This window comes from Scyliorhinus canicula, chromosome 2 (assembly GCF_902713615.1).
Source record: "Scyliorhinus canicula chromosome 2, sScyCan1.1, whole genome shotgun sequence".
Taxonomy (NCBI): Eukaryota; Metazoa; Chordata; class Chondrichthyes; order Carcharhiniformes; family Scyliorhinidae; genus Scyliorhinus; species Scyliorhinus canicula.
Genome location: NC_052147.1, coordinates 118,879,629 through 118,907,315, shown reverse-complemented (window position 1 = coordinate 118,907,315; position 27,687 = coordinate 118,879,629). Strand labels below are relative to the sequence as shown.

The 27,687-nt window shown below is 42.9% G+C and overlaps 1 protein-coding gene across 1 annotated transcript in view; it reads left to right on the top strand.

The window, feature by feature from the left end:
- ryr3 (ryanodine receptor 3) overlaps positions 1–27,687 on the top strand; it is a 500,545-nt gene that overhangs the window by 217,853 nt on the left and 255,005 nt on the right. The window contains 8 exon segments of the mRNA XM_038785757.1: positions 1,546–1,706; positions 3,518–3,683; positions 6,228–6,314; positions 8,319–8,545; positions 11,396–12,203; positions 14,871–15,071; positions 17,889–17,991; positions 21,987–22,124. Coding sequence (XP_038641685.1) covers positions 1,546–1,706; positions 3,518–3,683; positions 6,228–6,314; positions 8,319–8,545; positions 11,396–12,203; positions 14,871–15,071; positions 17,889–17,991; positions 21,987–22,124 — 1,891 coding nt within the window.

Sequence of the window (27,687 nt, the reverse complement as noted above, 5' to 3'; positions counted from 1 at the left end):
AGAAATGTTGTACCTACAGAGCCCCCCCCCCCCCTCCAATCTCGAGCCACCTGCATTCCCAGGTATCTAAAGTGAGCGCTACGGATTGACAGACCCCCCCATCCCTGCCCCCACCCCTGGCTGAGACACCACAAAATATTCACTCTTGTCTAGATTTAATTTTTACCCGAGGAAAGAACCAAACACTTGAAGCAGCTCCAGTATTCCCCCGATTGACTCACACGGTTCCGACACGTATAATAACAAGTTATCAGCATATAAGGACATCCTGTGCACTATCCCCCTCTGCACTACCCTTTCCGTTCCCCCGAACTTCTTAACGCGATGGCCAATGGCTCAGTTGCGAGTGCAAACAGCAGGGGGGACTTCGGAATTCCTGCCTAGTCCCATGGTGGAGAGGAAAGTATTCTGAGCTAATGTTATTTGTGCGGACACTCGCCTTTGGCTCCTTATATAATAGCTTTACCCAGTCCACAAATCTGGGTCCAATTCCAAACCGCTCTAGAACTGCCATCAAGTACCCCCATTCTACCCGGTCAAACGCTTTCTCGCCGTCCAATGCCACAACCCCTCTGTTTCCTTCCTCTTCGCCGAGAGCCCCTGGGGGTTTAATGTGTTTTCAGCCTAAGGAATTAATTTGTTTCAGCTTGGGGAGATGATGTCATTGCTCAGTGGAGCTACAGCATTCAGACATTTTTTGAGGATGATTTGGAGTTAAGTTCTGATCTGGCTAACACTGAGCCACATAAAAGTCAGTTTTTTCTCATAGTAGGTAGTTGAAAAAAGATTAATAGTATTTAAAGCAGTGCAGACTACTCTGAGGACAAGGGGGAAGCTGAAACAAACCAGTTGATGAAGCTTTTTGATGATAGGGGTTCTAACATGAGCCAAATCTGTTCTGGAAAACAAGTATTACCCTGTGCCATTGGGATATAGGATGGATTGAAAGCTGTATGTTTGTTTCTTGCTGTTTAATTGGGAATAGAGATGGTAATTAAGGGTATTGTATTTACTTTATTGAGTTTAAGGGGTAATTGTAAATTATTTTCAGGCGTGAGGTTCAGGATTTTAATACTGCGTTAATAATAAAGTTTTGTTTTAAAATACCAAATCTCTATTTCACTCCTGGAACAAAGTATCCTTTCTGAGCAGTCTTTGGTCCAGTATCCTAGCCACTGTTGGGGTCTGGTCAGGGATCGTAACACTACTCCTTCATTCAAGTCATTGATCCATGAGTTCCAACCTCAGCCAATATTTGGACTAGGTTGTGCATGTGAGCAGCTGGAGATCCAAAAATGTGGAATAGGAGGGAAATCTTTCTACGTATGCATAACAAATTGTGTTTATATATCAGCAAAAATATAATTTTTCATTGAGCATAAACTGCAATGCTCAACTCTGAAGGGTTAAAGCTATAATGGTTTTCAGTTACTCAAATTATATCAGTAGGTTTGTGGCACATATTAAAAATATCAGATAATAAGTGGTTCTTACCATAACTATTCATTTGCTATAATATGCTCCTACTGCCTCTTTTCTATGCAGTATTATTACGCGGTGAGGATATTTGCAGGCCAAGATCCATCATTGGTGTGGATTGGTTGGGTGACTCCTGATTACCATTACTACGGCAAATCATTTGGTATGAATAAAAATCGAACAGTCACTGTTACTCTGGGCGATGAGAAAGGCAGAGTTCATGAAAGGTAGGCCTTGCGATTTGAGAACTTTGTGTAATGCATTACAATTAATACCTCTCTTGTCATGTGAGAGTACCTTTAAAAAGTGGGTGTTTAAGAAATGAACCTTTAAGAAATGTGTGTTTATCAGTGATGTCAGAGTGTGGGTGGAGCTGGGCTGTCTGTCAGCTTTTTACTTTTATTTTAGGCTGCTTGCTGCATGGTGTGTTTTAGTTTCGTTTTCAGGGCTGGATAGCTGTAGTCACAGCCAGAAGGTATATGAGTCTCTCTCTTTGTACTCTATAGACTGTAAATCGATCCTTTGGTGATTTAAAACTAATAACTGCTCTCAGTAGTGACTTTAACTTGATGTGCTTCTGTTTAAAGGTTTTTTTTAAAGACTTATGGATGTTAAAAGGACAGCTTAAGGATTACTTAGTGTTGTATTCTTTTGAAGTTATATTTGAATTGATGGTTGCTAAGATGTTCACTGTATGTTTTAAAAAGGTTAACTTGAATTAATAGAATAAACGTTGTTTGGCTTAAAAAAATACTTTTCCATTTCTGCTGTTCCACCCCTGTAGAGTGGGCCATGTGCTCCCCACACCACAATCTATTAAAAGTCATGGGTCAGGTGAACTCCATGATACATTTTGGGGTTCTCTAAACCCTGACCCATAACACTTCTATGTGAAATAAATGTGTACTGTGCACAAATGTCCACATAAATGCAAAGTGGGTTGTAGCTTCATTTGCTATATGTGCTGAATGGCAGAATCCACTTTATAGAAAATATGAATCTTAAAGAGTTGGAAATATCAGATTTCTCTTCTTGCCTTCAAGAGGTAGTGATTGAAAAGGTACCCTCCATGAATAAGGAGTGGATAACTCCACATGGACAGTGACCTGGGGCCAGATTGAACCCGGGCCCTTGTCGCTGTGTGGCAGCAGTGCTAACCACTGCACCACTGTGCTGCCCACAATATGGTTTTAACATCATGGGTGGGATTCTCCGATCCCCTGCCGGGTTGGAGAAACGGCCGGGGGGGGTGGCGTGAATCCCGCCCCGCCGGCTGCTGAATTCTCTGGCGCTGGAGATTTGGCAGGGACAGGAATTGCGCCGCGCCAGTCGGCGACCGCTCGCACCGGCTCCCCCGGGATTTTCCGGCCCGCGATGGGCCAAACTCCCGCCCGTTCTATGCTGGTCCTGCGGCGTAGATTGGATTAGGTCCCTTGCCATTGGGACCTGGTGGCACGGGCGGGCTCCGGGGTCCTGCGGGGGGGGGGTGGGGGCGCTTGGTGATCTGGCCCCGGGGGGTGCCCCCACGCCGGCCTAGCCCCTGAAGGTGTGGAGGATTTGGCACCTTTAGGACGGCCCGACGCTGGAGTGGTTCCCGCCACTCCACTACGCCGTTTCTGCCCACCCCGCCAATTCCCAGAGAATCCCGCCCCATGATTTTCTGATAATTAATGCTCGGAGGCACACACGAGTGTGAAGGTCTGGCCTGTTCTCCAAAAGTTGCACTGTACTGACCATTGAATTATCATCCAGGATTTGGTGAATGGATCATATCTGGACTAAGATGTAAGAACTTGAAATAATCGATTTGCAATATTTTATGTTTCTCGGCTGATTTCTGCAGCTCTATTGGTTTGGAACACAAAGAACAATTTGTGTTGGAACTGAATTTCACTCCGAATTTCATTCTAATTTTTTAAGGTGAAATATTTTCAGGGCGTACAGTGATCGCTCAGCAGGAAGTTATTGATAATCCCTGTCTTGGAAACTACCTTTAAATAGAATGGAATGAAACACTAAAATCTCTTGTCCTTTGCAGTATCAAGCGATGTAATTGTTACATGATTTGGGGAGGCGATCTTGTCAGCAGCTCAAAGGGATCAAGCAGCAGTAGTGCCGACATTGAAGTTGGATGTTTCACTGATCTAGCAACAGGCCAGTTAACATTCACAGCAAACGGAAAAGACCTCGGCACTCATTACCAGGTAAAATGGCTGGCTTGATCAGCGCTGTGTTTCAGAAATTCTGTCTGCTTTACAGGACTTCAAAAATCTTGTTAAAGTCCTTTTCTATTTTCTGCTATCAGGGGAACAATACTGAAACAGGTCACGTTTAAGCATTGTTAAAATTGCTTAATTTGACTAAATAACATACACATTATTTTAAAACTGAAGATCAGAGCACAAAAATGCCATTGGATTCACCTGTTACAGTATATAAGCCATGTGCGGAACCTGGCCATAATGTTATCTTAATGTCTCTATTCACCCACAATCTGCAATAAAAGCCCCCGTATATTTTTCTTTTAATTTTGTCAACCATATCTGCTATATATCAATAACACTTGGAGGAAATAGGAGTCAGGTGAGTGCAGGCTTTGTGGGTCACTCTGATTAAAATTGCCTGTATGATCTCTTAGGTCATTTAATAAGAGGGTCGAGAGGGAAAAACATTCACAGTTACAAGAAGGTGAGAGGTTGGAGCAGGAATAGGACATTCAGCCCTTCAAAAAGATCATGGCTGGTCTTCTACCTCAATTCCACCTTCTTGCACTATCCCTAGATCCTTTAATTCCCCTAGTATCCAAAAATCTTCCATTTCTGTCTCAAATGTACGAAGCGATTGAACCTCCACAGGCCTCTGGGTGGAGAATTCTAAGATTCACAACCTGCAGAGTGAGACAGAGTGAAGATATTTCTATTCATCTCCGTCCTAATGGCCAGTTGATCCTTTATTCGGAAACTTCAACTATGTATTATAGCCTGGGGAAATAGCCTTTGAGCATCTGTCCTGTCAAGTCCCTTCGGAATGTTCTATGTTACAATGAGATGTCTATTTTTTCAAACTACTTGGGAACTGCTCAGCCTCTCCTCATCGGACACTCTCCTCATCCCAGGTATCCTTTAGGTAAACTTTATTACTATCCCTCTAAATCAAGTATTACCTTCAGCTTTTAAGACGACCAAAATTGTGCACAGTATTCCAGATGTGGCCTCACCCAGGCCCTGTATAAATGCAGTAAGTGTAATAATGCACTTTCAGCGACTCCATTAGTGAACATTTATTTGCAAGGATCTACAAGAGCAGTCACATTTCTGCAGCTATTTCTGGAATGCCTCCTGCCTCAGATAACGTTTTCCCCTGCGATGATTCCTCACTCTGTGTCTCGATTAGTCACCCTGGCCAGGTGACTCTTACTCTGCTGTGTTGCCCTGATAGGGACAATCACTGCTTCTTTACTCTTGATCGAAGGAAGGCGCACCAGTACCCAGTTAAATGCCTGATTGCCACTTAATTCAGCAGGCCTTCCCAAAAGAAAGTGGTGGGGGGCTCTCTCCAGCCTCCAGGTGAAACCCCATCTCCTCCATTAAATACCATCCACCATCTCAGCAGCCATATCTTTTAAACCACTAGGATGTCGGCAATCATATCCAGGAGATTTGTTGGCTTTCCATCCCATTAATTCCTCCAATATTATTACTATACAAAGACCAATTTCTTTAAGCTCCTCATTCTCACATCTTTAGTTTCCCGCTCCTTCTGGGATGTTTTTTGTGTCTTCTATTGTGAAGACAGATACGAAGGAAGGAATGTTAGTCAAGAAAAAGGGTAGGTTTGTGGGGAGGATGGTTATAGTCTTAAAAATCACCTTTTCTACACACGCCTTCTTCCAATATGCTCAATTCTGACTTTAAATGAGGCTCGAAGGCGGTCAGGTGACTAATTTGTTCCATAGAGGCAGATTGGTCTTTTTATTATGATAATGAGGTTGAAAATTTGGCAACATAAAGTTTTTTAATCAAAAAAATCTTTACATTTTCCTGGTTATTGGTTAGTCTACCTCTTCTGCAGGTTTACAAAATCCTTAAGGGAATGTATATTTGTTGCATACTATGAATTATTTATTTAAATGTTTGTTATTGCTTATGTATTGCCCCATCACAAAATCTAGTTTCCCAACCTATGTTAGCTAACTCACCCCTCATACCTTTGTAGTTTGATTTTTCAAATTTAAGACTTGTTTTAGACTTCACTAAATCATTCTCAAGCTCAGTATAATATGCACTCATACCATGGTCGCACTTCCCTAGAAACTCCTTTGCTACAAAGTTATTAATTAATTCTTGTCTGTTTGCACAACGCTAGTTGTAAAATAACCTTTCAAGTTATTTTCTATGCTAGCTGTGAGCTATGAACCAGATATCTTATGTGTTTTGGCTCCTCCTAACCTGTCATAATAACATACTTAAATCCTAATGTCAGAAAGGTAACTCAGCTGCACCGCATTGATGCTCTTCACCCAGTTATTCTAATCTAAATGGTTTAATTGTAGGTAGGGTTGTCAATTTGGAATCTCACTCATCAAAACTCTTTCCACTTACTCTATCCTGCAACCTCCAGAGGGTAAACATTCACCTCCTGTTTTCAGACAGACCATCACCTTGCTCTTCAAATAGATATGTATTTTTGACTCTGAGAACCCCCAAGGATAATACAAAAAAAAATAATCTTTTATATGTAATTTACAGATTGAATCCAGCACAAAGCTATTCCCAGCTGTCTTTATGCAGGCGACAAGTCCGAATATGATCCAGTTTGAACTTGGAAAATCAAAGGTATTTGTTTTCAAGTCAACTGCTTTCATTTATAAATAGGTTGTGAGGTTCTGACTGTTGGAATGCAGTAGAACAGGAAGGTCCTCCAAGGGAATTGAGAAAGTGACTCCGAAAATGTAGACATTCACTCCGGCTCCAGGAACAATGGAGTTGTAAGCCACAGAGTACAGTGTCATTTGACTAGTCAATGCAAAAGTAGATTGTTTTCATAGCATCGTCCTTGCTGTATTTAATGGACAAAGTGGCAAAGGGTGTGAGATACCCTCAATTACGACTCCGGAGAGAAGATTGGTAATTCAAAGGCTTTAATTACCAGAGAACCGGACAGCTGCTGAGAAGTAAGCATGCTGCCCAGTAAGCATCAGCTTATATACAGTTTCCTGGGGGCGGAGCCCCCCAGGGTTCCAAGCCCGGTCTTAAAGGGCCAATGTATTAAAGGCAAGGTACAGTTACAGCAGTTATACCGATACCATTCATCACAGGGTGAAAGACAATTTGCCAGACAGATCAGCTGCCACAAAACCTGCACTGCCAAATATGCCACCAAATATACCTGAAGGTCCCGGAACACTTAACTGGTAGTGATTGAGTGCATCATTCTTCAAAGGCTGGTGGGAGTCCACCTGCTGCAGGGACATCTGCAGTCCGCCCCCCCCCCCCCTCCCCCGCACCACAATGGAGACAAATAGCACAGTAATAATCTGTGTCAGCAGATGTATAAAACAAGTGGGTAGTACATTGTTGAAGAAGTCAATACCTTTGTCCCTTTTTCTACTAGGCTAGGGACATGGCCATGATGTTTAGTGCATTGTTGGACACCCTGAAGTAGAGGAAACTTTAATAGGATCCAGGCAGCCACCTGGCAGCACATACCTGTTGCACTTGTGGCATCACCACTTGCTCCTCCTCCTCTGTACACTGTGGTTCATGTGGCAGTGCTTACTACTCAAGCGTATTACCTACGTTCTCCAGTATATGTGCTGCTTTTGTGCTTGCCAACGACCTAAGTGGCACAGGGTGCTGTGAGCTGTTGTCAATTTCTGACCAAAACAGCCCACAATGTCGGAGGAGGAAAGTATGTTATAATGCTGCTTCCATGAACCACCTTCACACAGAGTTTGCAGGCAGGCTAATGTATATTATTTTGTTTGTTTTCTCTATTCATTCACAGGATGTGGGTGTTGCTGGCTAGACCAGCATTTATTGCCCATTCCTAATTGGCCCTTGAGAAGATGGCTGTGAGCTGTCTTCTTGAGCCGCTGCAGTCCATGTGGTGTCAGTACACCCAGAGTGCTGTTAGGAAGGGAGTTCCAAGATTTTGACCCAGCGACAGTGAAGTAATGGCAATATATTTCCAAGTCAGGATGGTGTGTGACTTGATGGTGTGTGACTTGAACCTCCAGGTGATGGTGCTCCCATGCATGCTTCCCTTATCCTTTTAAGTGGTAGCGGTCACGGATTTGGAAGGTGCTGTCGAAGAAACTTGCTGAGTTGCTGCAGTGCAACTTATTTGTGATTAGAAAGTGAAATTCTATCAGTGGACAAACACAAATGGTCAGATGATTAAAATCCTCATTCAAAATAGAGTCTCATTATTGGTGCTAAATTGTTGCTGATGCTTGACATTCTGTGCCGGAAGGAAGAATTATAACTTGATATGTTGTTACATCCTATTTCACGGGAATATATGAATATAAATTAAGACATGAAGCATCATCTAGAATATTGCAGCCTTTGTGCAAATGGGACTTTTGAAATTTAGCGCAAGTTTTTTTAGGATTTTAAATACAGCTAAGGTCGTTAAAAGTACAGAGAAACTAAAATGGTGCTCTTTTTAAAAATGTCAGTGTAGCACATGGAAAGATTCATAAAATAAAGTTTCTGATCTCAATGGTAAATAATACTCCCACCTTTTCTTACAATAGCAAGAGCAAATAATGTTGACTGCAAAGTATATACACTTTATTGTACAATGATGTGTTTATGTTTTATTTCCTGCTACAGAATGCTATGCCCCTCTCCGCAGCTATATTTAAGAGTGAAGAAAAGAATCCTATTCCACAGTGTCCTCCTCGACTTGATGTGCAGATGATCACTCCTGTTCAGTGGAGTCGAATGCCCAATGACTTCCTCAAAGTAGAAACGGCACGGATTAGCGATCACCATGGCTGGGTAGTGCAGAGTTTTGAACCATTGCAGATGATGGCATTGCATATTCCTGAGGAGAACAGGTCAGTTGACTTCAAACTTATAACCTCTTCACTTATCCCGCACCATGTGCTAAATCAGACAAATAGCACTGAACCTTTGCCCTCACAGAGGCGCATGAAGTGCGCCAGCTATTTTGTGCAGTTTCATACTGACTAAATTATTAAAAACCCATTTTTAAAAATAGATGTAGCTGCATCCAAACAACATCTGAAGTTGCTGCAGAAACAATGCAGGCAGCATGAATAACAGAATGTGACCTGATCTCATATTAAATGTATCAGTTGATCGGAGCCTTCCAAGGTCTCCACTTTCCATCTGCCTCCTGTAGTTGTTCACAGTTAACAGCATGAGCAGCTAATGAAGGTTTTGCTTTGCCATCTGTTCACATAATCAACTATTGGAGAAAAAACGGAAAAGTGGAAACAGTTACTTTTATGGTCAACATGAAATCCGGTCAATGTCTGCTGCTATCCCTTGTGAAATGAAAATGAAATGAAAATCGCTTATTGTCACGAGTAGGCTTCAATGAAGTTACTGTGAAAAGCCCCTAGTCGCCACATTCCGGCGCCTGTCCGGGGAGGCTGGTACGGGAATCGAACCGTGCTGCTGGCCTGCTTGGTCTGCTTTAAAAGCCAGCGATTTAGCCTGGTGAGCTAAACCAGCCCCTTGTTTCATTCAGATAGATTTTATTGACTCCTGTAGATAGCGGGGAAATCACAGTAGCTCAGGGCTTCCCAAACTTTTTCCCACAGTCACCCCATAATAATAATAATCCTTATTATTGTCACAAGTAGGCATACATTAACACAGCAATGAAGTTACTCTAGTAAAGCCTCTAGTCGCCACACTCCGGCGCCTGTTTGGGTACACAGAGGGAGAATTCAGAATATCCAATTCACCCAACAAGCACATCTTTCGGGACTTGTGGGAGGAAATCAGAATGCCCGGAGGAAACCCACACAGACACAGGGAGAACGTGCAGACTCCACACAGAGTGACCCAAGCTGGGAATCGAATCCAAGGCCCTGGCGCTGTGAAGCAACAGTGCTACCCACTGTGCTCCCATGCCACCCATATTGAAGCTTGTAAATTTCTGTGACCCCCAGAGTGAGAGATGGGAGAGGGGGGGTTGATGGTAGAGGTGTGGGGTGGTAGTAGAGATTTATGAGAGTGAAGTGGGACAAGCGAGGTAGAGCATGGGAAATTTTTCAACTGCAGGATTTTTCAACCTACCTTTTCACTGGTTAATTTGAAGCCGCAATCAGGCCTCAAAGATTGGCCAGTTCGGCCAAGCCCACCATATAAAATGTGCAGAAAACTAATAGGGCCCCGTAGTTGTTAGCATTCAGCCTGAGCTCCATGGCAGCCGTTGCTACCTCGGAGTTGGCGACCCAAAAATCTTATGTCAGGACCCCCAGAATTTGGGAAGCCCTGCATTAACGATGCACTGGCAACTGTGGGTGGAATTTTCTGGCCCTTCCCACCAGTGGGATCTTCTAGTCCCGGGAGCCCCACACTGGTTCCAGAGCAACAGCGCAGGCAAGCTATACAAAACGCCATAGACCTCAACAGGACCGAAATCCTGCCAGCGGCTAATGGCACAATGCGTCTTGGGTTTGCACATGTTCTCCGTTACCTGTTTCAAATCTGCCCTGAAGTTGAAATAAAATGCTTTCAGAAACAGTAAAAAGTCAAGTCACTACAGCCCAAATTGCAATTGCAGTTCGTATGCATTCGTTCAAAAAAGATAAAATTTCAATAAATTTCATTATAAACACTTAACTCTGCTCACATGAATGAATTTTAAGTGACCAGAAGTTCCAGTTCTTTTGAGCTGATCTAATTTGAATTGTAAGTTTATTTAATATTTGTAAATTAAAATAAATATTCATGGTATATTTAAGATTAAACTTTCTCTTTTTAAAATTATAAATCTGAATTAGTTTATTTCTGGCTGCACCCAATTATGCCAGTTACAAACAATCCATCTTTAAAGCACTTTCATTAAATCCACGGATTCCAATGATTTATATTTGTTGAATAGAGCAGGTTGCCTGCGAGATAATTTTGAAATGTTTAATCAGCAGAATTTTGGAACCATTATGGTTATTTTCTTTGTCTACTTCCCACAACAGTGAAAACTGATTAAATTCAAGAAGGGGCTATTGCATTATTTCTTCTCCAGAAGCATCATCGATTCCTCTGTCGTGAAGAAAATCCCCACCCATCTTCAGGATGGTCCACTCCCGCTGGGCTAAGCCGCTGAAACGCCTATGACAAGTCCCACTGCGACAGGGCCGGAAAATCCCAGCCTGTACACCCCACACTACTCCTCCGTTATCAGCAGAGTAAAAAAAAATCTCATCAATGTAACTTCATCCATTTCTAAAAGGCAGTTATCAATCTTGATGATTTATGTTCGGATGTTGTGATACCTTATTTTTGCTAATGAGGAAATTAATGGCTAGAACCCATTACAACCAACTGGGACAATTGAAGTTTATCTTATTTCTTTCATTCACATGTTCCAAAATTACTATTCGGCTATTTAGAATCATAGAAAAGATTCAGTGCAGAAGGGGGCTATTTGGCCCATCTTGTCCATGCTGACCCAAAGATACCCAGGTGCCCGTTCTCATCCCACCTTCCTGAACAAAGTCCATTAGCTCTGTAGCTTACAGCATTTAAGTTGCAGATCCAGGTACTTTTTAAAAGAGTTTAGGGCCTCTGCCTCCACCACCAACTCAGGCAACGAATATCAGACACCCATGACCCTCTGCATAAAAAATGTTTTATTCAGCTCCCCTCTAATCCTTCTGCCACTTGTGTGATTTTTTATTAACTTTTGAAATCTCTCTCAAACTCTTCAGGTGTATAGATATTCTAGAGCTTGCTGAAAATCAAGAGCTCATGAAGTTTCATTACCACACACTCAAACTCTACTGTGCTCTCTGCGCTGTGGGTAATAATCGTGTAGCCCATGCACTTTGTAGCCACATTGATCAGGCTCAGCTGCTGTATACAATTGAGAACAAATTCCTGCCAGGGCTTCTACGTGGTGGATTCTATGACCTCCTCTTAAGCATTCACTTAGAATCAGCAAAGGAAGCCAGATTAATCATGAACAATGAATTCATCATCCCGGTGACTGATGAAACCAGGAGTATAACATTATTTCCAGCTGAAGGCCACATTTATGGACTCCCTGGGGTTGGACTCAGCACCTGTCTGAGACCTCGGTTAAACTTCTCAATGCCATGTTTAGTTAACACCAGTGAGAACAAGCAACAGTATAGCCCAAAGCTACCATTTGACATTCTTAAGGTGAAAGCAATTGAGATGCTGACAGAAGCTGTGACAGGTGGCGGACCACACATTAGAGATCCTGTTGGAGGAAGTGTAAAGTTTCAACTGGTTCCTATTCTCAAATTGGTTAAAACCATGCTGATCACCGGCATGTTTGATGACAATGACGTCCAGAAGATCCTGTTGCTGATTGACTCTGATTTGTTTGGCGAGCACCAAGAAAAGACAGTGGAAGAGGACAAAACCGAAAAGGAGATGGCCACCAAAAATGAAGAAAAGGCTGTAGAGGCTGGCGAAGAACTTACGCAAGCAGCCCAGTCACCTTTGAAAGGATTGCTGGAAAAGAGTTTACCAGAGCCTGTGAAACTTCAGGTACAAAACTGTGCACAATGCCATTTCCACCACCATGTGGTCATTTTATGCAACTGCGTATTTAATCTTAGAATACCTCCAGTCACATTGGTGGGAGGTCAGGGGAACTGAGATGTGCTCACGATAAAAGCAAGTCAATATTCACTGCAATGGTCTTCCCCGAAAATTTTAGTAAGTTAAATAAAATAAAAGAGTTTGCACAAACACAATTAACTAAATAGCAGTCGTAGTCATTTGATAATAATTAGATTAATTGAACTGATTTGCACAAATTTATATATTTTTAAGGGGTATTTGATAAGACCATAAGACATAGGACCAGAATTAGGCCACTCAGCCCATCGAGTCTGCTCCACCATTCAATCATGGCTAATATTTTCTCATCCCCATTCTCCTGCCTTCTCCCCATAATCCCTGATCCCCTTATTAATCATGAACCTATCTATCTCTGTCTTAAAGACACTCAGTGAATTGGCCTGCATAGCCTTCTGCGGCAAAGAGTTTCACAGATTCACCACCCTTTGGCTGATGAAATTCCTCCTCATCTCTGTTTTAAAGGATTGTCCCTTTAGTCTGAGATGGTGTCCTCTGGTTCTAGTTTTCCCAACAAGTGGAAACATCCTCTCCACGTCCACTCTATCCAGGCCTCGCAGTATCCTGTAAGTTTCAATAAGATCCCCTCTCATCCTTCTAAACTCCAACAAGTACAGACCCAGAGTCCTCAAACAATGGATTTTCCCCTTAATGCATTAATTAAATGCAGGAATTGGGATAGTCTTCAATCAAATTTCATTGACCAAGAAACAACAATTGAACAAGGTTGCACTAAAAATTCATTGAAGTAGAAAATGTAATTTATTTATCCAGCAACTAAATTAGTTCAGGAACTAATTATAGTGGTTATTAATAAGCTAGAATCTATGAAGGTGGATTTGAGTAGAAATTAAATCATTTGAAAAGAGGACTGACAGGAGAAAGATGGAAGAGAGTGCTCAAGGTAAGACAGAGAAAAACAGGGGTAGCAGTGGAAAGGCAAGAACTGGCTTCATCTTAGAACTAACATTAGAAACAGAAAGGCTGCGCTTGCTGAAGAAATAGCAAAGTCCAAAAGATGTGAGGCTGGGAACCAAGAATCCCAAAGGAGGACTGTGGTTTGAAGGGGAAAGAAAAGGCTAGTGTTGCCAAAGACAGAATGAATACCTGGATAAGTGAGGAAAGTATATTGAAAGCAGCAGGGCACTGGATGTGAGCAGGGTAGAGCGAAAGACTTGTGGCAACCACGGTGAAGATTGGAAATGCTGAATAGCTGAATGCTAGAGGCAACACCAGTGAAGAGTAGAGCAGCCAAGGTTACATATAAACAACAAGGAAAGAAAGCTGCAGGGAGGGGTTCAGGTATTGGGTTGCGGGGTGTGTATTCCATAGGTCTCTAAAAAATAAGAGAAAGAGAGCGGCAAATCTGCAGGGAAATCACAACAATGCACAAGAACTATGGAGTGATGATACTGCGGGACTTTAATGGTCCAAATACACAAATTGAGGTAACGTGAAAGGGGAAGAACTTCTGAAATATTTTCAGGAAAACTTCTTTTACCAATATGTTCTAGAAAGGCAGCATTGCTGGGTCTGGTCTGGGAAGTGCGGTGCACGAGGCATCTATGGGAGGGAACACTTGGGTAAGAATTATCATTATCATTTATCATCAGGTTAAAATTACTGTTGTAAAGAAAGGTTTAAATTACTGTTGAAAAGAAAGACATGTCGCTGAAACAATTCATCTTGCACTCAATAGGACAAACACAAGAATGCCAAATTTCAAATAATCATGACAATTTATACTGTTGGAGAAAATGGTGCTGATTGGTTGGCAAGTCAGTTCTGTTTGAGAAACGAAGGGGGAACTATAGGCCTGCATGCTTCCCAAGGCTTGAACATATTTGTTTTTGTTGCGAAGAATGGGCACCTGCACATGAATGTATGTTGCTTCTAGAAAGTGTAAATGAGCCATGTTACAAGCGTAAATGATCATCTTGAATCCTCAACGCGCCAGCCCCGACCCAACATGGCGCGGGGGATCAGGGGCCGGCTGCGTAAAAAAATAGGGCCAGGGCTGGAGAGGCCGACCCCGCCGATTGGTGGGCCCCGATCACGGGCCAGAACCCATCGGAGGCCCCCCCGGTGAAGGAGCCCCCCCGACCCTGCGTGCAGAGTTCCCGCCGGCTGCGAGCAGGTGTGGACGGCGCCAGCGGGACTCTGCCATTTCCACGCGGCTGCTCGGCCCATCAAGTCCAGAGAATCGGCGGCCCGGCCACGGACAGCGGCCCGTGATCGTCGTCGCGCCAAACGCGCCGGCTCAAATGGTGCCGATTCTCCGCTCCTCAGAGAATCGTGTGCCGGCGTCGGGGCGGCGTGGCGCGGTTGCAACGATTCTCCGGCCCAGCGCGGGGCTCAGAGAATCCCGCCCATTATGTTTGATTCGATCTGCCAATCGTTGGGACATATAATAATCTTTATTAGTGTCACAAGTAGGCTTACATTAACACCACAATGAAGTTATGTATATATAATATAATGTTTGATATCTACATAATGGATTTGTATAATTTTAATTAAAATGTATTTGTTGTTTAGAAACCAAGACAAATGTCATTTATTTTGATTTCCCAGATGTGTGAACTGCTGCACTACTTCTGTGATTGTGAACTTCGACACCGGGTTGAAGCCATTGTTTCTTTCGCAGACAAGTTTGTTGCAAAGCTGCAAAGAAACCAGAAGTTCCGATATGATGAACTAATGCTGGCCTTCAACATGTCTGCAGCCTTGACTGCCAAGAAGACCAGGGAGTTCCGTTCACCTCCTCAGGAACAGGTGATGTCTATCGTTTCTGTAAATGTATAAGCTGCATTTACTTTACAGCTCTCCCACCGCTGCTCGCCTTCACCTTAGTAGGAGTCCGACAATGTAAGTGAGGAGAGTGTTGTTGCCTCTGAAGACTCATAGTTCTGGTGACCAGGAAGTTTCGAATTGAAACAACAATATGCAAGACTAATGCAGACTAGTTTTGAGTGTGCATCAACATAAAAATGGCAGCTTAGCCATTCATCCTGTTAAACACAGTAAAACCCTCACCCTCTTAAACCCTGACTGCCAAGCTCACTTCAAGTGGCTACCTCACACGATTTTTACTCTTCACAAAAGAGAGGATTTCCCTGGGCAGGCAGTATCCATGGGCAATTTGTTGTTACAATCTGAAAGGGTGATGCAAGCACATTTAAAGACTAACTTTCCAAAGGAAATTGGCTAAGTACTGGTCGAGGCGGAAAGAACAGGATAGACTATGAGCTGTTCTTGGAACCACAGTATTCACATGGCTGGGACCATTACGTTTCTGGTCAATGGTAATTGGGTAGTTCTTCAAAGAGCCAGTCAAGGGACAATGAATTGAATGGCCTCTTTCTGTTCAATATCATTCTGGGATTCCATTTTGGTTGGGCTCTATTATAGGGACAGTTATGTTCACCACCGAGCATTGCACATAGCAGCTCAGAAAGGAAAATCTTCTCCTGAACAAATTGAAATATTGGTTAACAGCCCACACTGTATTTTCTTAAACCATACAATTATATATCTGCCAGGAAACTAAAAGGTATTAGAGTTTGAAGATAATCACTTAGTGGATAAAAACATTTTAGATTTTTTATTCATTGGATGTGGGCATCATTGGCAAGGTCAGTATTAGTTGCCTATTCCTAACTGCCCTTGAGAAGATGGTGGTGAACCACTGCAGTCTGTGTTGTGTATGTACATCCTCTTGTGCTGTTAGGTAAGGGGACTCTAGGGTTTTAACCCAGTGACAGTGAAGGAATAACTATATAGCTCCAAGTCAGAATGTTGTGTGACTTGGAGGGAACTTGCAGGTGGTGGTGTTCCCATGTGTCTGCTGCCCTTGTCCTTCTAAACGATTACGGGTTTGGCAGATGCTGGCGGAGGAGACTTGGTGAATTGCTGCAGTACATCTTGTGGATGGTACACACTGCTGTCACTGAACATAGAACATACAGTGCAGAAGGAGGCCATTCGGCCCATCGAGTCTGCACCGACCCACTTAAGGCCTCACTTCCATCCTATCCCCGTAACCCAATAACCCCTATGAACCTTTTTGGACACGAAGAGCAATTTAGCATGGCCAATCCACCTAACCTGCACGTCTTTGCACTGTGGGAGGAAATCGGAGCACCCAGAGGAAACTCACGCAGCCAAGGGGAGAACGTGCAGACTCCGCATAGACAGTGACCCAGCGGGGAATCGAACCTGGGACCCTGGCACTGTGAAGCCACAATACTATCCACTTGTGATGCCCCGCTGGTGGAAGGCTACGATCTGAATCTTAAAGGTGGTGGATGGAATGTCAGTCAGTGGGCTGCATTGTCCTGGATGTTGTCATGTTGGAGCTGCACCCAACTAGACAAGTGGAGAGTATTGAATCACACTCCTGACTTATGTCTTGTAATTGGTCAACAGGCTTTGAGGAGTCAAAAGGTGAGTTACTCGCCAAGGGATTTCTGGCCTTTAACCTGCTTTTGCAATCACCGCATTTATAAGGCTGGTCCAGTCAAGTTTGGTCAATGGTGACCCCCAAGATGTTGATAGTAGGGAATCAAGTGATGCTAATGTCCACTTCACCTACTGAAGGACCAGCACTCCGAAAACTTGTGATTTCAAATAAACCTGTTGGACTTTAACCTGGTGTTGTGAGACTTCTTAATGTGCCCATCCCAGTCCAGCGCCGGCATCGTCACATCATGGTCCTTGAATGTGATGGGGAGATGGTTAGATTTTCTCTTACTGGAGATGTCATTGCCGGCACTTGTATTGGTTGAATATTACTGGCCATTAATCAGCCCAAGCCTGAATGTTGTCCAGGTCTTCCTGCCTCCTGGGATGGACTGCTTCAGTATCAGGAGTTACGAATGGAGCTGAATATTGTGCAATCATCAACGAAGTTTATGAAGGAGAGAAGGTCATTGATGAAGCAGGTGGAGATGATTGGTCCCCCGACACTACTCTGAATAACTCCTGTAGTGAAATACTGGGGCTGAAATGATTGCCCTCCAACAACGACAACCATCTTCTTTTATGCTTTTCATGACGACATCAATCAGGCATTAACCCCTGATTTCCAATTATTTGTTTTTAAGAGTAGTATGATGCCACACTCGGTCAAATATTGCATTGATATTGAGGCCAGTCACTCTTCTCCCTCCTCTGAAATTCAGCTTAATTGTTTATGGTTGGATAATGAGGTCTGGAGCTGAGTGATCCTGATGGAACTGAGCAACAGCAAACAGGTTATTGCTGAGTAAGTGCCACTTGAGAACACTGCCAACATAGATTTTCATCTCTTTGCTGATGATGGAGAGTAGATTAAGTGTCCATCAATATTTTTAACCTATCCATTTCAAAATTATAGAGACAACAACTATCAGTTTAGGAAACATGAAAGTAATACTAGTTTTCCACTTTCTTAAAGCCAATGTTCCCAAATTGAACATGAACAAAAGGACATAGATGAAAGCAAATTGTGTTATTAAACGAATTATGCAATGCCAGTAGGAGTTGAATTTTAACAGCTTATAGCTATTTTCTTATTTTCATTTAATTTTGAGTTGTAATATTTTCCTGCAGATTAATATGTTGCTGAACTTTAGGAATGATGATGATTCCACTTGCCCTGAAGACATGCGTGAAGAGCTATGTGACTTCCATGATGACCTTCAAACACATTGCGGTGAGTAATAAAATACTGAGGACCCAGGGTGTGCCATTTCAACTGCTCTCAATTGAGCCATGTAATGGTGGTTATTTATAGAGAGGGGCTACTATTACCATGTCCCCTTGCTGCATTAGTAAATCAATGAATTTGGGCTGTGGGAAAATACAACTAATTAAATAAAGAATATAACTACAAAAAGATTAAAAGGAGCAGTAAAATAATATATGAAATATTACACTATACTTGGTTAAGAGTACAAATTAACGTCGGTAACTCCTAATATAAGCTTTTCAGCAAGTTAAAAATTACACATATAACTCCATATGATGACACACTTAAGTCGTCATTTAAAAGCCATCCTGTTCTAATTTGGTGACATTATAGAAAGAAAGAATCAGTATGGATATAAAGGAGTTAACCCTATAAACAGAAATAGCATGTATGCTGCATTGCAGTACCCATGCACAATGATGGATATGGTATGGTAAAGTTGGCATAGTCCAATATGACCATAGGCTGCTTTCCCCTTTGAGGGAGAGAGCTGACGCGCGGTGGTTTAACCTGAGGGTCAAGGTTGGGGAGGCAGAGCCTTCATGAATAACCTCAGCCGGTACAACATTGAATTTTTGACAGACTCGACTATTCAAACATTCTCCTGCTCAGCCTCCCAACTTCCACATTCAATTCACTTGAGCTTGTCTAAAACTCTGTTGCATATATTGTAGCTCACAGCAAGCTCCATTCACTCATCAGCCTGTGTCTGCTGAATTACTTTGGCTCCCAATCCAGCAGCACCTCCATTTTAAAGTGTTCTTTATTTTGAAATCCAACTATTCCTGAACCCATCCCTTGAACTTAAGAGTGTGAACATTCACACTCGCCTGAACTAGGGAGTGTTAATGCTCACATTTCCCTGAACCTGGGAGTGTCACTGCTCACACTCTCCTGAACCCGGGAGTGTGAATGCTCACACTCTCCTGAACCTGGGAGTGTCACTGCTCACACTCTCCTGAACCTGGGAGTGTCACTGCTCACACTCTCCTGAACCTGGGAGTGTCACTGCTCACACTCTCCTGAACCTGGGAGTGTCACTGCTCACACTCTCCTGAACCTGAGAGTGTAAATGCTCACACTCTCCTGAACCCAGGAGTGTGAATGCTCACACTCTCCTGAACCTGGGAGTGTCACTGCTCACACTCTCCTGAACCTGGGAGTGTCACTGCTCACACTCTCCTGAACCTGGGAGTGTGAATGCTCACACTCTCCTGAATCTGGGAGTGTCACTGCTCACTCTCCTGAACCTGAGAGTGTAAATGTTCACACTCTCCTGAACCTGGGAGTGTGAATGCTCACACACTCCTGAACCTGGGAGTGTGAATGCTCACACTCTCCTGAACCCGGGAGTGTGAGCACTTCACGTTCTCTGAACTCGGGAGTGTGAGCACCTCACATTTTCTAACATCGGGAGTGTGAGCACCTCACTTTCTCTGAACTTGGGAGTGTGAGCACCTCACTTTCTCTGAACTTGGGAGTGTGAGCACCTCACTTTCTCTGAACTTGGGAGTGTGAGCACCTCACTTTCTCTGAACTTGGGAATGTGAGTACCTCACGTTCTCTGAACCCGGGTCTGTGGGCACTCCTAAACCCAGGAGTGTGCTGTCTGGTTATTCTCTGAATGCAGTAATATCGGTGCTATCAACTTCAATGGCTGCCTATCAATGACTGGATCAAATTACACACTGCAAAGAACCTGACTTTCTCGACACCAGATAGTATCGATTTATACATTCCAGATGTTCTGTTGATTGTGGCTTGTCCTCCAGTGGCACCAATCAGATATCACAGTCCTACCCACTTGTGTTGCAAAGAAACACTGTCTTAACTCCAGAACAGTTCATATTAACTCACTCATCCAAAACACAGGCTGCAGTGTAAAAAGTCCCTTAATAGCTCACTTTCCATTATCATTCAAATAATTTAAGTCCTGAAGACCAAGTTCATCCAAAACTTCTGTATTGCTTCCTTCGCGGGAGTGGTTCCTCACATTTCTTGAACCCCGAATAGGAAAAAAGAAATATATTATTATTCTCTCCACCTATTTCTGGCCCTCAACAGGCATTCAGACTTGAAACGTAAGTTCCCTGCTGAGATTGTCCAGTATTTCCTGTTTTTGTAATTATTATTCCTAGATTGACCCCTCTCTCGCTCTCTCTCGACTGTAACATTTCTTGTGTTTCTCCGACTACTCAGTCCATTTTCAGCATTTAAGTCAATTCTTAGACTATTTCCCCAATAAGGTGGAGGTCCAGGTGGGAGGGAATACGGTCATATTCAAATCCAATTCATCTAAGGTCTGCAAACAGTAACAGCCCGTTAACAGGTTGTAGTGATTTTAATACAGGAACATTATAGGTGCACGAAAGAGAACCAGTGAGCTATTTATACCCTTCCTGGGGATGTAATCAACTTTTCCTCGGCCAATCATTTTAAGACAGTCAGTTGTAGTCAGACACTTATAGGTCACTGAGGCAAAGACTCATCCAAGTATATAGTGAGGTAATGAAGTTACAATTCAGCAAAGTATCTTAACATATATTTACAGTCTTGTGGTCATACATTAAAATTGCCAAAAAACAAAACGTATGGTCTAAAAGGATGTCCATGATCTGGAAACAGCAAAGACAGCTTGCTCTTTCTTATCTTAGCTATCAGCTAAGAGCTGTCAGTTCAAAGATTAGGAGCTGCACAGTTCACTCATGCCCCTGTGCCAATTGTTATGGCTTTACTGTAATCAGTAGATGATGGAAGTCACAATAACAGAACAACCAGTATCCAAAGGCCAGAGTGTTGATCAGAGAGCAGTCCATGGTCCATGTGCCCATTTTGACACAATGACCAAAATAAATGTTATATATCCAGATTTCTCTCATCTTGTTGCCCCTTTGTCTTAATTAAACATGATTACTAATTGATTTTTAAAAAATCTTATAATAAATCTTTTTGCTGTAATTCTGTTTCACCAGCAGCACCTGGTGGGGTACAGTCTTCTGTACATTTTTAAAAATTTGCTCTAATTCATTATAAAATTGAAGTAATCCAAGGCTAAGGTTGGAATACAGTCATGTATTCTTCCAGCTGAGTTCTGATTGTCTTTTGAAATTTTACAGTACAATTGAGGTCTTCTGTTTTTATTTTGTGTACGTACAAGTGGTTATGATCTGAACTGTAGTGTTCTGAAGGCACATACTCATAACCATAGAGTCATGGCGTTTTACAGCACAGAAAAGGGCCCTTTGGCTCATCGAGTCTGCATCAGCCATCAAGCACCTATCCATTCTAATCCCATTTTCCAGAACTTAGCCTTGTATGCTCTGGTGTTTAAAGTGCTCATGTAAATGCTTCTTAAATGTTGTGAGAGTTCCCACCTCTACCACCCTTTCAAGCAGTGAGTTCTAGATTCCCAACACCTTCAGTGTGAGAACAATTTTCCTCTATTCCCCTGTAAATCTCCTGCACCTCACCTTAAACCTATGCCCCCTGGTTATTGATCCTTCTACTAAGGGGAAAAGCTTCTTACTATCTACCCTATCTATGTCCCTCATAATTTTCTATACCTCAATCAGGACCCCCACCCCCTCAGCCTTCCCTGCTCTAATGAGAACAACCCCAGACTCACCAGCCTCACTTCATAACGGAAATGCTCCAACCCAGGCACCATCCTAGTGAATCTCCACTGCACCCTTTCTAGCGCAATCACACCCTTCCTATAGTGCAGTAACCAGAACTGCACACAGTTCTCTAGCTGTGGCCTATCAAGCGCTTTATACAGCTCCATCATCACCTACCTACTCTTATATTCTATGCGTTGGCTAATAAAGGCATGTTTCCCAAATGCCTTCTTAAACATGTTACCTATCTGTCCTGCTGCCTTCAGGGATTTTTAGACATGCACCCCGAGGGCCCTCTGGTCCTCTGTACTTCCTAGACTCTAACTTTATTTCTAATTTTAGGTATTCCATATGAAGAAGAGGAGGAAGAAGAAAAAGATAAGTCCTTGATGGGGAAGTTACTTTACCTTGTACATAAAATCAAAGGAAAGCCAAAGAAAGTAGAGGAAAACACAAATGAAGAAGAAGAAAAAGCCCCAAGTAGGTGCCAGCATTGTTAACTGAAATAATATCATGAATTTTAACTGGGAGCAATAAATTACAAAGATTTTTTTCTTTAGAAGAGAAGCAGTCCCATTAATTGCAATAAGATTTACTTTTTTAAAATTACACGGTACTGAATAAACTGAGCATGAACCAACTAATGTTTGCCTAAGATTTGGTCCAGTCGTTAGCACTGCTACCTCATAGCGCCAGGGACCGGGTTCGATTCCGACCTTGGATGACTGTGTGGAGTTTGCACATGGTTCCTGTGTCTGCGTGGTTTTCCTCCGGGTGCTCTGGTTTCTTCCACAGTCCAGAGATGTGCAGGTTAGGGACATTGGCCATGCTAAATTGCCCGTAGGTAATAGGGGATAGGGTGGTTGATTGGGCCTCAGTAAGATGCTCTTTCAGAGGGTCGGTGCAGACCCGATGGGCTAAATGGCCTCCTTCTGCATTGTCGGGTTTCTATGATTCTAAGATTTGGAAAGGCACTTTGCACTGGTTGACTCAAAACCGATCCTGAACTTCAGAAGCCTTTTAACTTTTTGCAACTTCACATATGCATCATGACATTATAATGTTTGGTGTGCACATGCAAGATATAAAATATAAGGATCCCATCTGGACCTGGAAAAATGTATAAATTTTGCTTCAAACTTCCACCCATCTATCACCTTCACATGGGCCATCGCAGCACTTCCCTTTCCTTCCTTGACATTTCAATTTCGATTTCTGGGGATAGACTGTCCATTACTAAGCCACTGACTCACACATCTACTTCGACTACAGCTCACCACACCCCATATCCCGCAAAGGCTCCATCCCATTCTCTCAGTTCTTTTGCTTCCGTCACATCTGTTCCGATGACACCACTTTCCAAAACGGTGCTGCTGACATGTCTTCCTTATTCCTTAATTGTGGTTTCCCACCCACTGTGGTCAACACAGCTCTCAACCGTGTCTGATTCATCTCCCCCATGTCTGCTCTCAACCCCCCCCCCCCCTCTCCCCGGACCAGGATAGGATCCCCTCATGCTCACTTTTCACCCCATTAGCCTCCATATTCAAAGAACCATCCTCTGCCAGTTTCACCAATTCCAGCATGATTCCACTACCAAACACATCTTTCCTCACTCCCCCATCAACATTTTGCAGGAACCGTTTCTTCTGGTCCACTGGTCCACTCCTCCAGCACCCCCAACACCACACCCTCTTCACATGCCACCTTCCGATGCAATGGCAGAAGGTGTAACACCTGTCCCTTTAGCTCCTCACTGCTCACCACCCCAGGGGCTAAACATTATTTTCAAGTGAGGCAGCGCTTCACCTGCATCTCCTTCAATCTGGTCTATTGCCTTTGCTGCTCCCAATGTGGTCTGCTCTACATTGGAGAGACTAAACACAGACTGGGTGATCATTTTGCAGACCACCTTTTGTCCATCCGCAAGCAGGGCCCAGACCTTCCTGTCACTTGCCGTTTCAACTCACAGCCCTGCTCTCATTCCACATGTCTGTCCTTGGCCTGCTGCAATATTCCCAGTGCAAATTGGAGGAACAGCACCTCATCTTCTGATTAGGCACATTACAGCTTTCCGGACTTAACATTGAGTTGAACAACTTCTGACTGTGAACTCTCCTCCACTTTCACCCAATTGTTATTTCTAATAATTTATTTTCATTTCTTCCATTGATCTGGTTTTTCCCTCACAAATGACTCATTTCCCCCCCACCCCACTTGGGCCATCTGTTCCCTGTCCCTAGTTGCCCTTTGACCCACTTCTCACCTTTGTTCTGCCATTCACACATTCTAATCTTTTTATGTGCCACGAAAAGCACCCTTCTTAGCCTTAATCACCTCCATTTACATTCATTTTGTCTTTCTGTCCACGACACCTTTGTCAATCTCCACCTATCATTGACTCCATATCCAGCTCCACCACACAACGTCCCCCTTCAACAGTATAAATCTGACCCGAATTCTAGTTCTCTCCAGCGTTGGTAGTCATCCTGACTCAAAATGTTAGTTCCATTCTCTCTCCACAGGTGTTGTCAGACCTGCTGAGATTGTCCAGCATTTTCTGTTTTTGGTGCAAAATATAACTTCTCATCTTTGTCAGCAAAGGAAAGGATTTTATTTATTATCCTTCAGAGAAAATACTAATTTTTTTCATGTGTTTTCATCAAATTTCCTTTTTTTAATTGTCAGGATTCACTCCACTGTATACCTTTGAACTTAAACTGCAGAAGTCCATATTCACCCTCCGGTCTGATCTCTGCAGTTCCTGACAATTTCACTTCTGCTCCAGTGTGATTCATGCTGTGATGGTTAGCATCAATTTCTGTTTACACACCAACATCAATATCCCAGCATGAAAGACTAAAGTTGGTGTGTAATCTACCCTTTGAGAGTGAACATATCCAGCTAACTCTGTAGGGTGTTGCGTTGATTAATTTTGCAGATGAATCAAATGTGGGAATGTTTTTATTTTAGAAGCAGTGTTGGATAATAATTTAAAATATGAAGGATTAATTGGGCTAAGAAGCAATGATTCATTCATTTCAGCATGACAAATCACTATCAGGGACCTCCAGCTCTTTAAAGAAAGAGTCAGATTTTTGGAGGTGGGAGTGGGGAGTTGGAGGTCATGGAGGGTTGGGAGGGTCAGATGTCAAGAGGTGTGGGGGATGGAGATCGGGGTGGATGGGTTCGGAGGTTAGGGAGGGTGGGAGGTCGGAGATCGTGGGGGGGTTAGAAATCAGGGGGTTGGAAGTTGGGGTGGAGGCATTGGAGGTTAGATGGGGGCTTCAGAGGTCAGGGGTGGAGATTGTAGGTAGGTAGGGGATGGAGGTCTTGGGGGAGATAGTGGGGTATTGGGGAGGGAGGTCAGGGATACCCTCCAAAATCTGGCACTGGGAAGTCACAACTCTAATTATTTATATTAACATTTTCTGCAAAACGATAAAAAATATATAATTTTCCTGTCCAGCAAGGTTTTTGCAGTTTTTTGCAAAGATTTAAAGTTGATCTCTGAATTGCATTGTTGGCTGCAACCTTAGTTTTTGATTTGTTGTTCAAACATTTAAAACTCAATAATCATCTAATCCAATATTTTGAGTCGACACTGCTTTCAAACCCCATTTCCAGTCTTCTTGGTCCTATTTGATTGGCTAGTTGATGCCTCATCTGATTTTTTTTTTAAAGTTCTGGTTATCGTCTTGTATTTCAGCTCAATGATTATCCAATCTTGTCTCTGTGTCTTCTGCAAATTCATTGTATCCATGTGTCGACTTTGCACAACAATTTACTTCAGACCTGGCAGAAGTTGGACAAATATTGAAGGTGTTCAAATTTCATTTATTTCACAGCTCAGAGAGATGGCAGGTGTCCCTGCCTTTCAGTCTTTCCCTGCCACTTCTCTCTGGCCAAACTAATTGCAATGCACAGGATGAGCAGAAGAAAATGTCACATGGTGGCACAGTGGTTAGCACAGCTGCCTCACAGTGCCAGGGACCCGATTTCAATTCTGGTCTTGGGTGACTGTGTGCAGTTTGCACATTCCTCCTGTATCTGTGTGGGTTTCTTCCTGATGCTCCGGTTTCCTCGCACAGTCCAAAGATGTGAGAATTAAATGGATTGACCATGCTAAATTACCCTTAGTGTCCAAAGGCTAGGTGGGGTTACGGAATAGGGTGGGGGAGTGGGCCTGGGTGGGGTGCTTTTGCGGAGGGTTGGTGCAGACTCACTGGACTGAAGAGTCTCCTACTGCGTTGTAGGAATTCTATGATTCTATGGGTTGTTAGGTCCTATTGTGCTCACTCAAGTGATTACTTGGCTCATTGGTATAGTCCTGAGCCTCAGCTGAATCAGTTGCACCAAAAAATATTTGTGTATTCTAGTTTGTAGGATCATTAATACCAATGTTCTTCAATTGCAAAAGAAAAGGTAGTAGCTCACAATCTTCCTTTATAAAGGATACTTTTGGAGGCTTGTTCTGAGTCCTGGAGACCACCTTTGAGAAAACAAAGGCATTGTTTTGAGAAACTAGGTCGTCAGTCTTATTGCAGAATGGCCACTAAGAAGTCATCAACGTTGATGCCTTTAAATTGGTTATGAACTGATGCAGAGCGACTTCTGCTAGCTGAAGTATTCACTACCAGTGTATTTACCTAGTCATCTAAGTCACCAACCCAACAAAGAGGATGAAACTCTGAAGAGGAGAAGCATGCCAAGCATTGGGGAGAAAAAAGGAAAGAGGGAGAACCAGGTAATGACAGATTGACCATTTTAAGATTAGTTACTCGTCATCTATCATCAGGCATACCTTGATAGAATTTAGAGAAAACTGCATTTGATCATTTTGATTTCAAGTTATTTGTTGTAGCAACTTAGAGGCAGTACAAGTATGAAGAACAATCATTGTTGGAGGTTACAAAGAATGCCGATGACACTGTTCTTATTGCTGACTGTAGAGAAACTATAAAAGATTTGGATCGAGTAGTGAGAGAAAGTGTGAAGAAAGGGCTGAGCATAAATTGTAAGAAAAGAAAATATCTATTTGTGTTCAAATAGAAGATAAGTCCAGAATGTACAATCAGAATGAAAATTTCGAACAGCTGGACACATTTTGTTACGCTAACATCGGAAAGAAAATACAATCAAGAAACAAGACGAATGATTGGAATGGCCAAAGATGCTTTTCAATAAATAATAGACACTACACTATATGAGCAATGCGTTACATTGCTAATGAGTTTAAATAACTATTACTTAAATTATATTCTGTTGTCCGTTGATTTACCTTGGAGCAATGCAGAGGTGAAACGAAAGAGAAAATGCTGGAAAATCTCAGCAAGTCTGGCAGCATCTGTAGGGAGAGAAAAGAGTTAACATTTTGAGTCCGATGACTCTTTGTCAAAGCTAACAGACAGAGAAAGTGGGAAATATTATACAGTACTGTGGAGTGAGAATGAAAGATAAGTCATAGCCACAGAAACCCAGGGAAACCGGGTGCTAATGGCCACAGAAACCAAGGGGAAAGAGTGCTGATGGCAGTCCACAGAGAGGACAAAAGATGTGAAAGGTCAAACAGCAGGGAAACTAATATCAGAGGATGAACTTTAGATGTGGGGGGAGGGGAAGGGGAGCAAAGAGGAGAGAGGTGAAGGAAAGGTGGATAAGATTGGTGGGGGGGGGGGGGGGGATTTAAAAGTATATTAAGAAAGAAAGAAATGGTAAAAGACAGTTAAATTGAAATGAAAACAAATGGGTCGAGGTGGGGTAGAGCTGATCATCTGAAGTTGTTGAATTCGATGTTCAGGCCGGAAGGCTGTAGCGTGCCTAACAGGAAGATGAGATGTTGTTCCTCCAGTTTGCGTGGCACTTCACTAATGCAGAGGTGACACTAGTTTCTGTGCACAGAAATTTAAAATTCTCATGCTTCTAGCTTGCATCCAGCAGCTTCAAGCTCTTTCTGTGGTGTCTTTTTGCTCTGAGTCAACACTCAGGCTTAACCAATCAAGCACTGTGAGCATAGACCAGTTGAGCATAGACCAGTTACCCA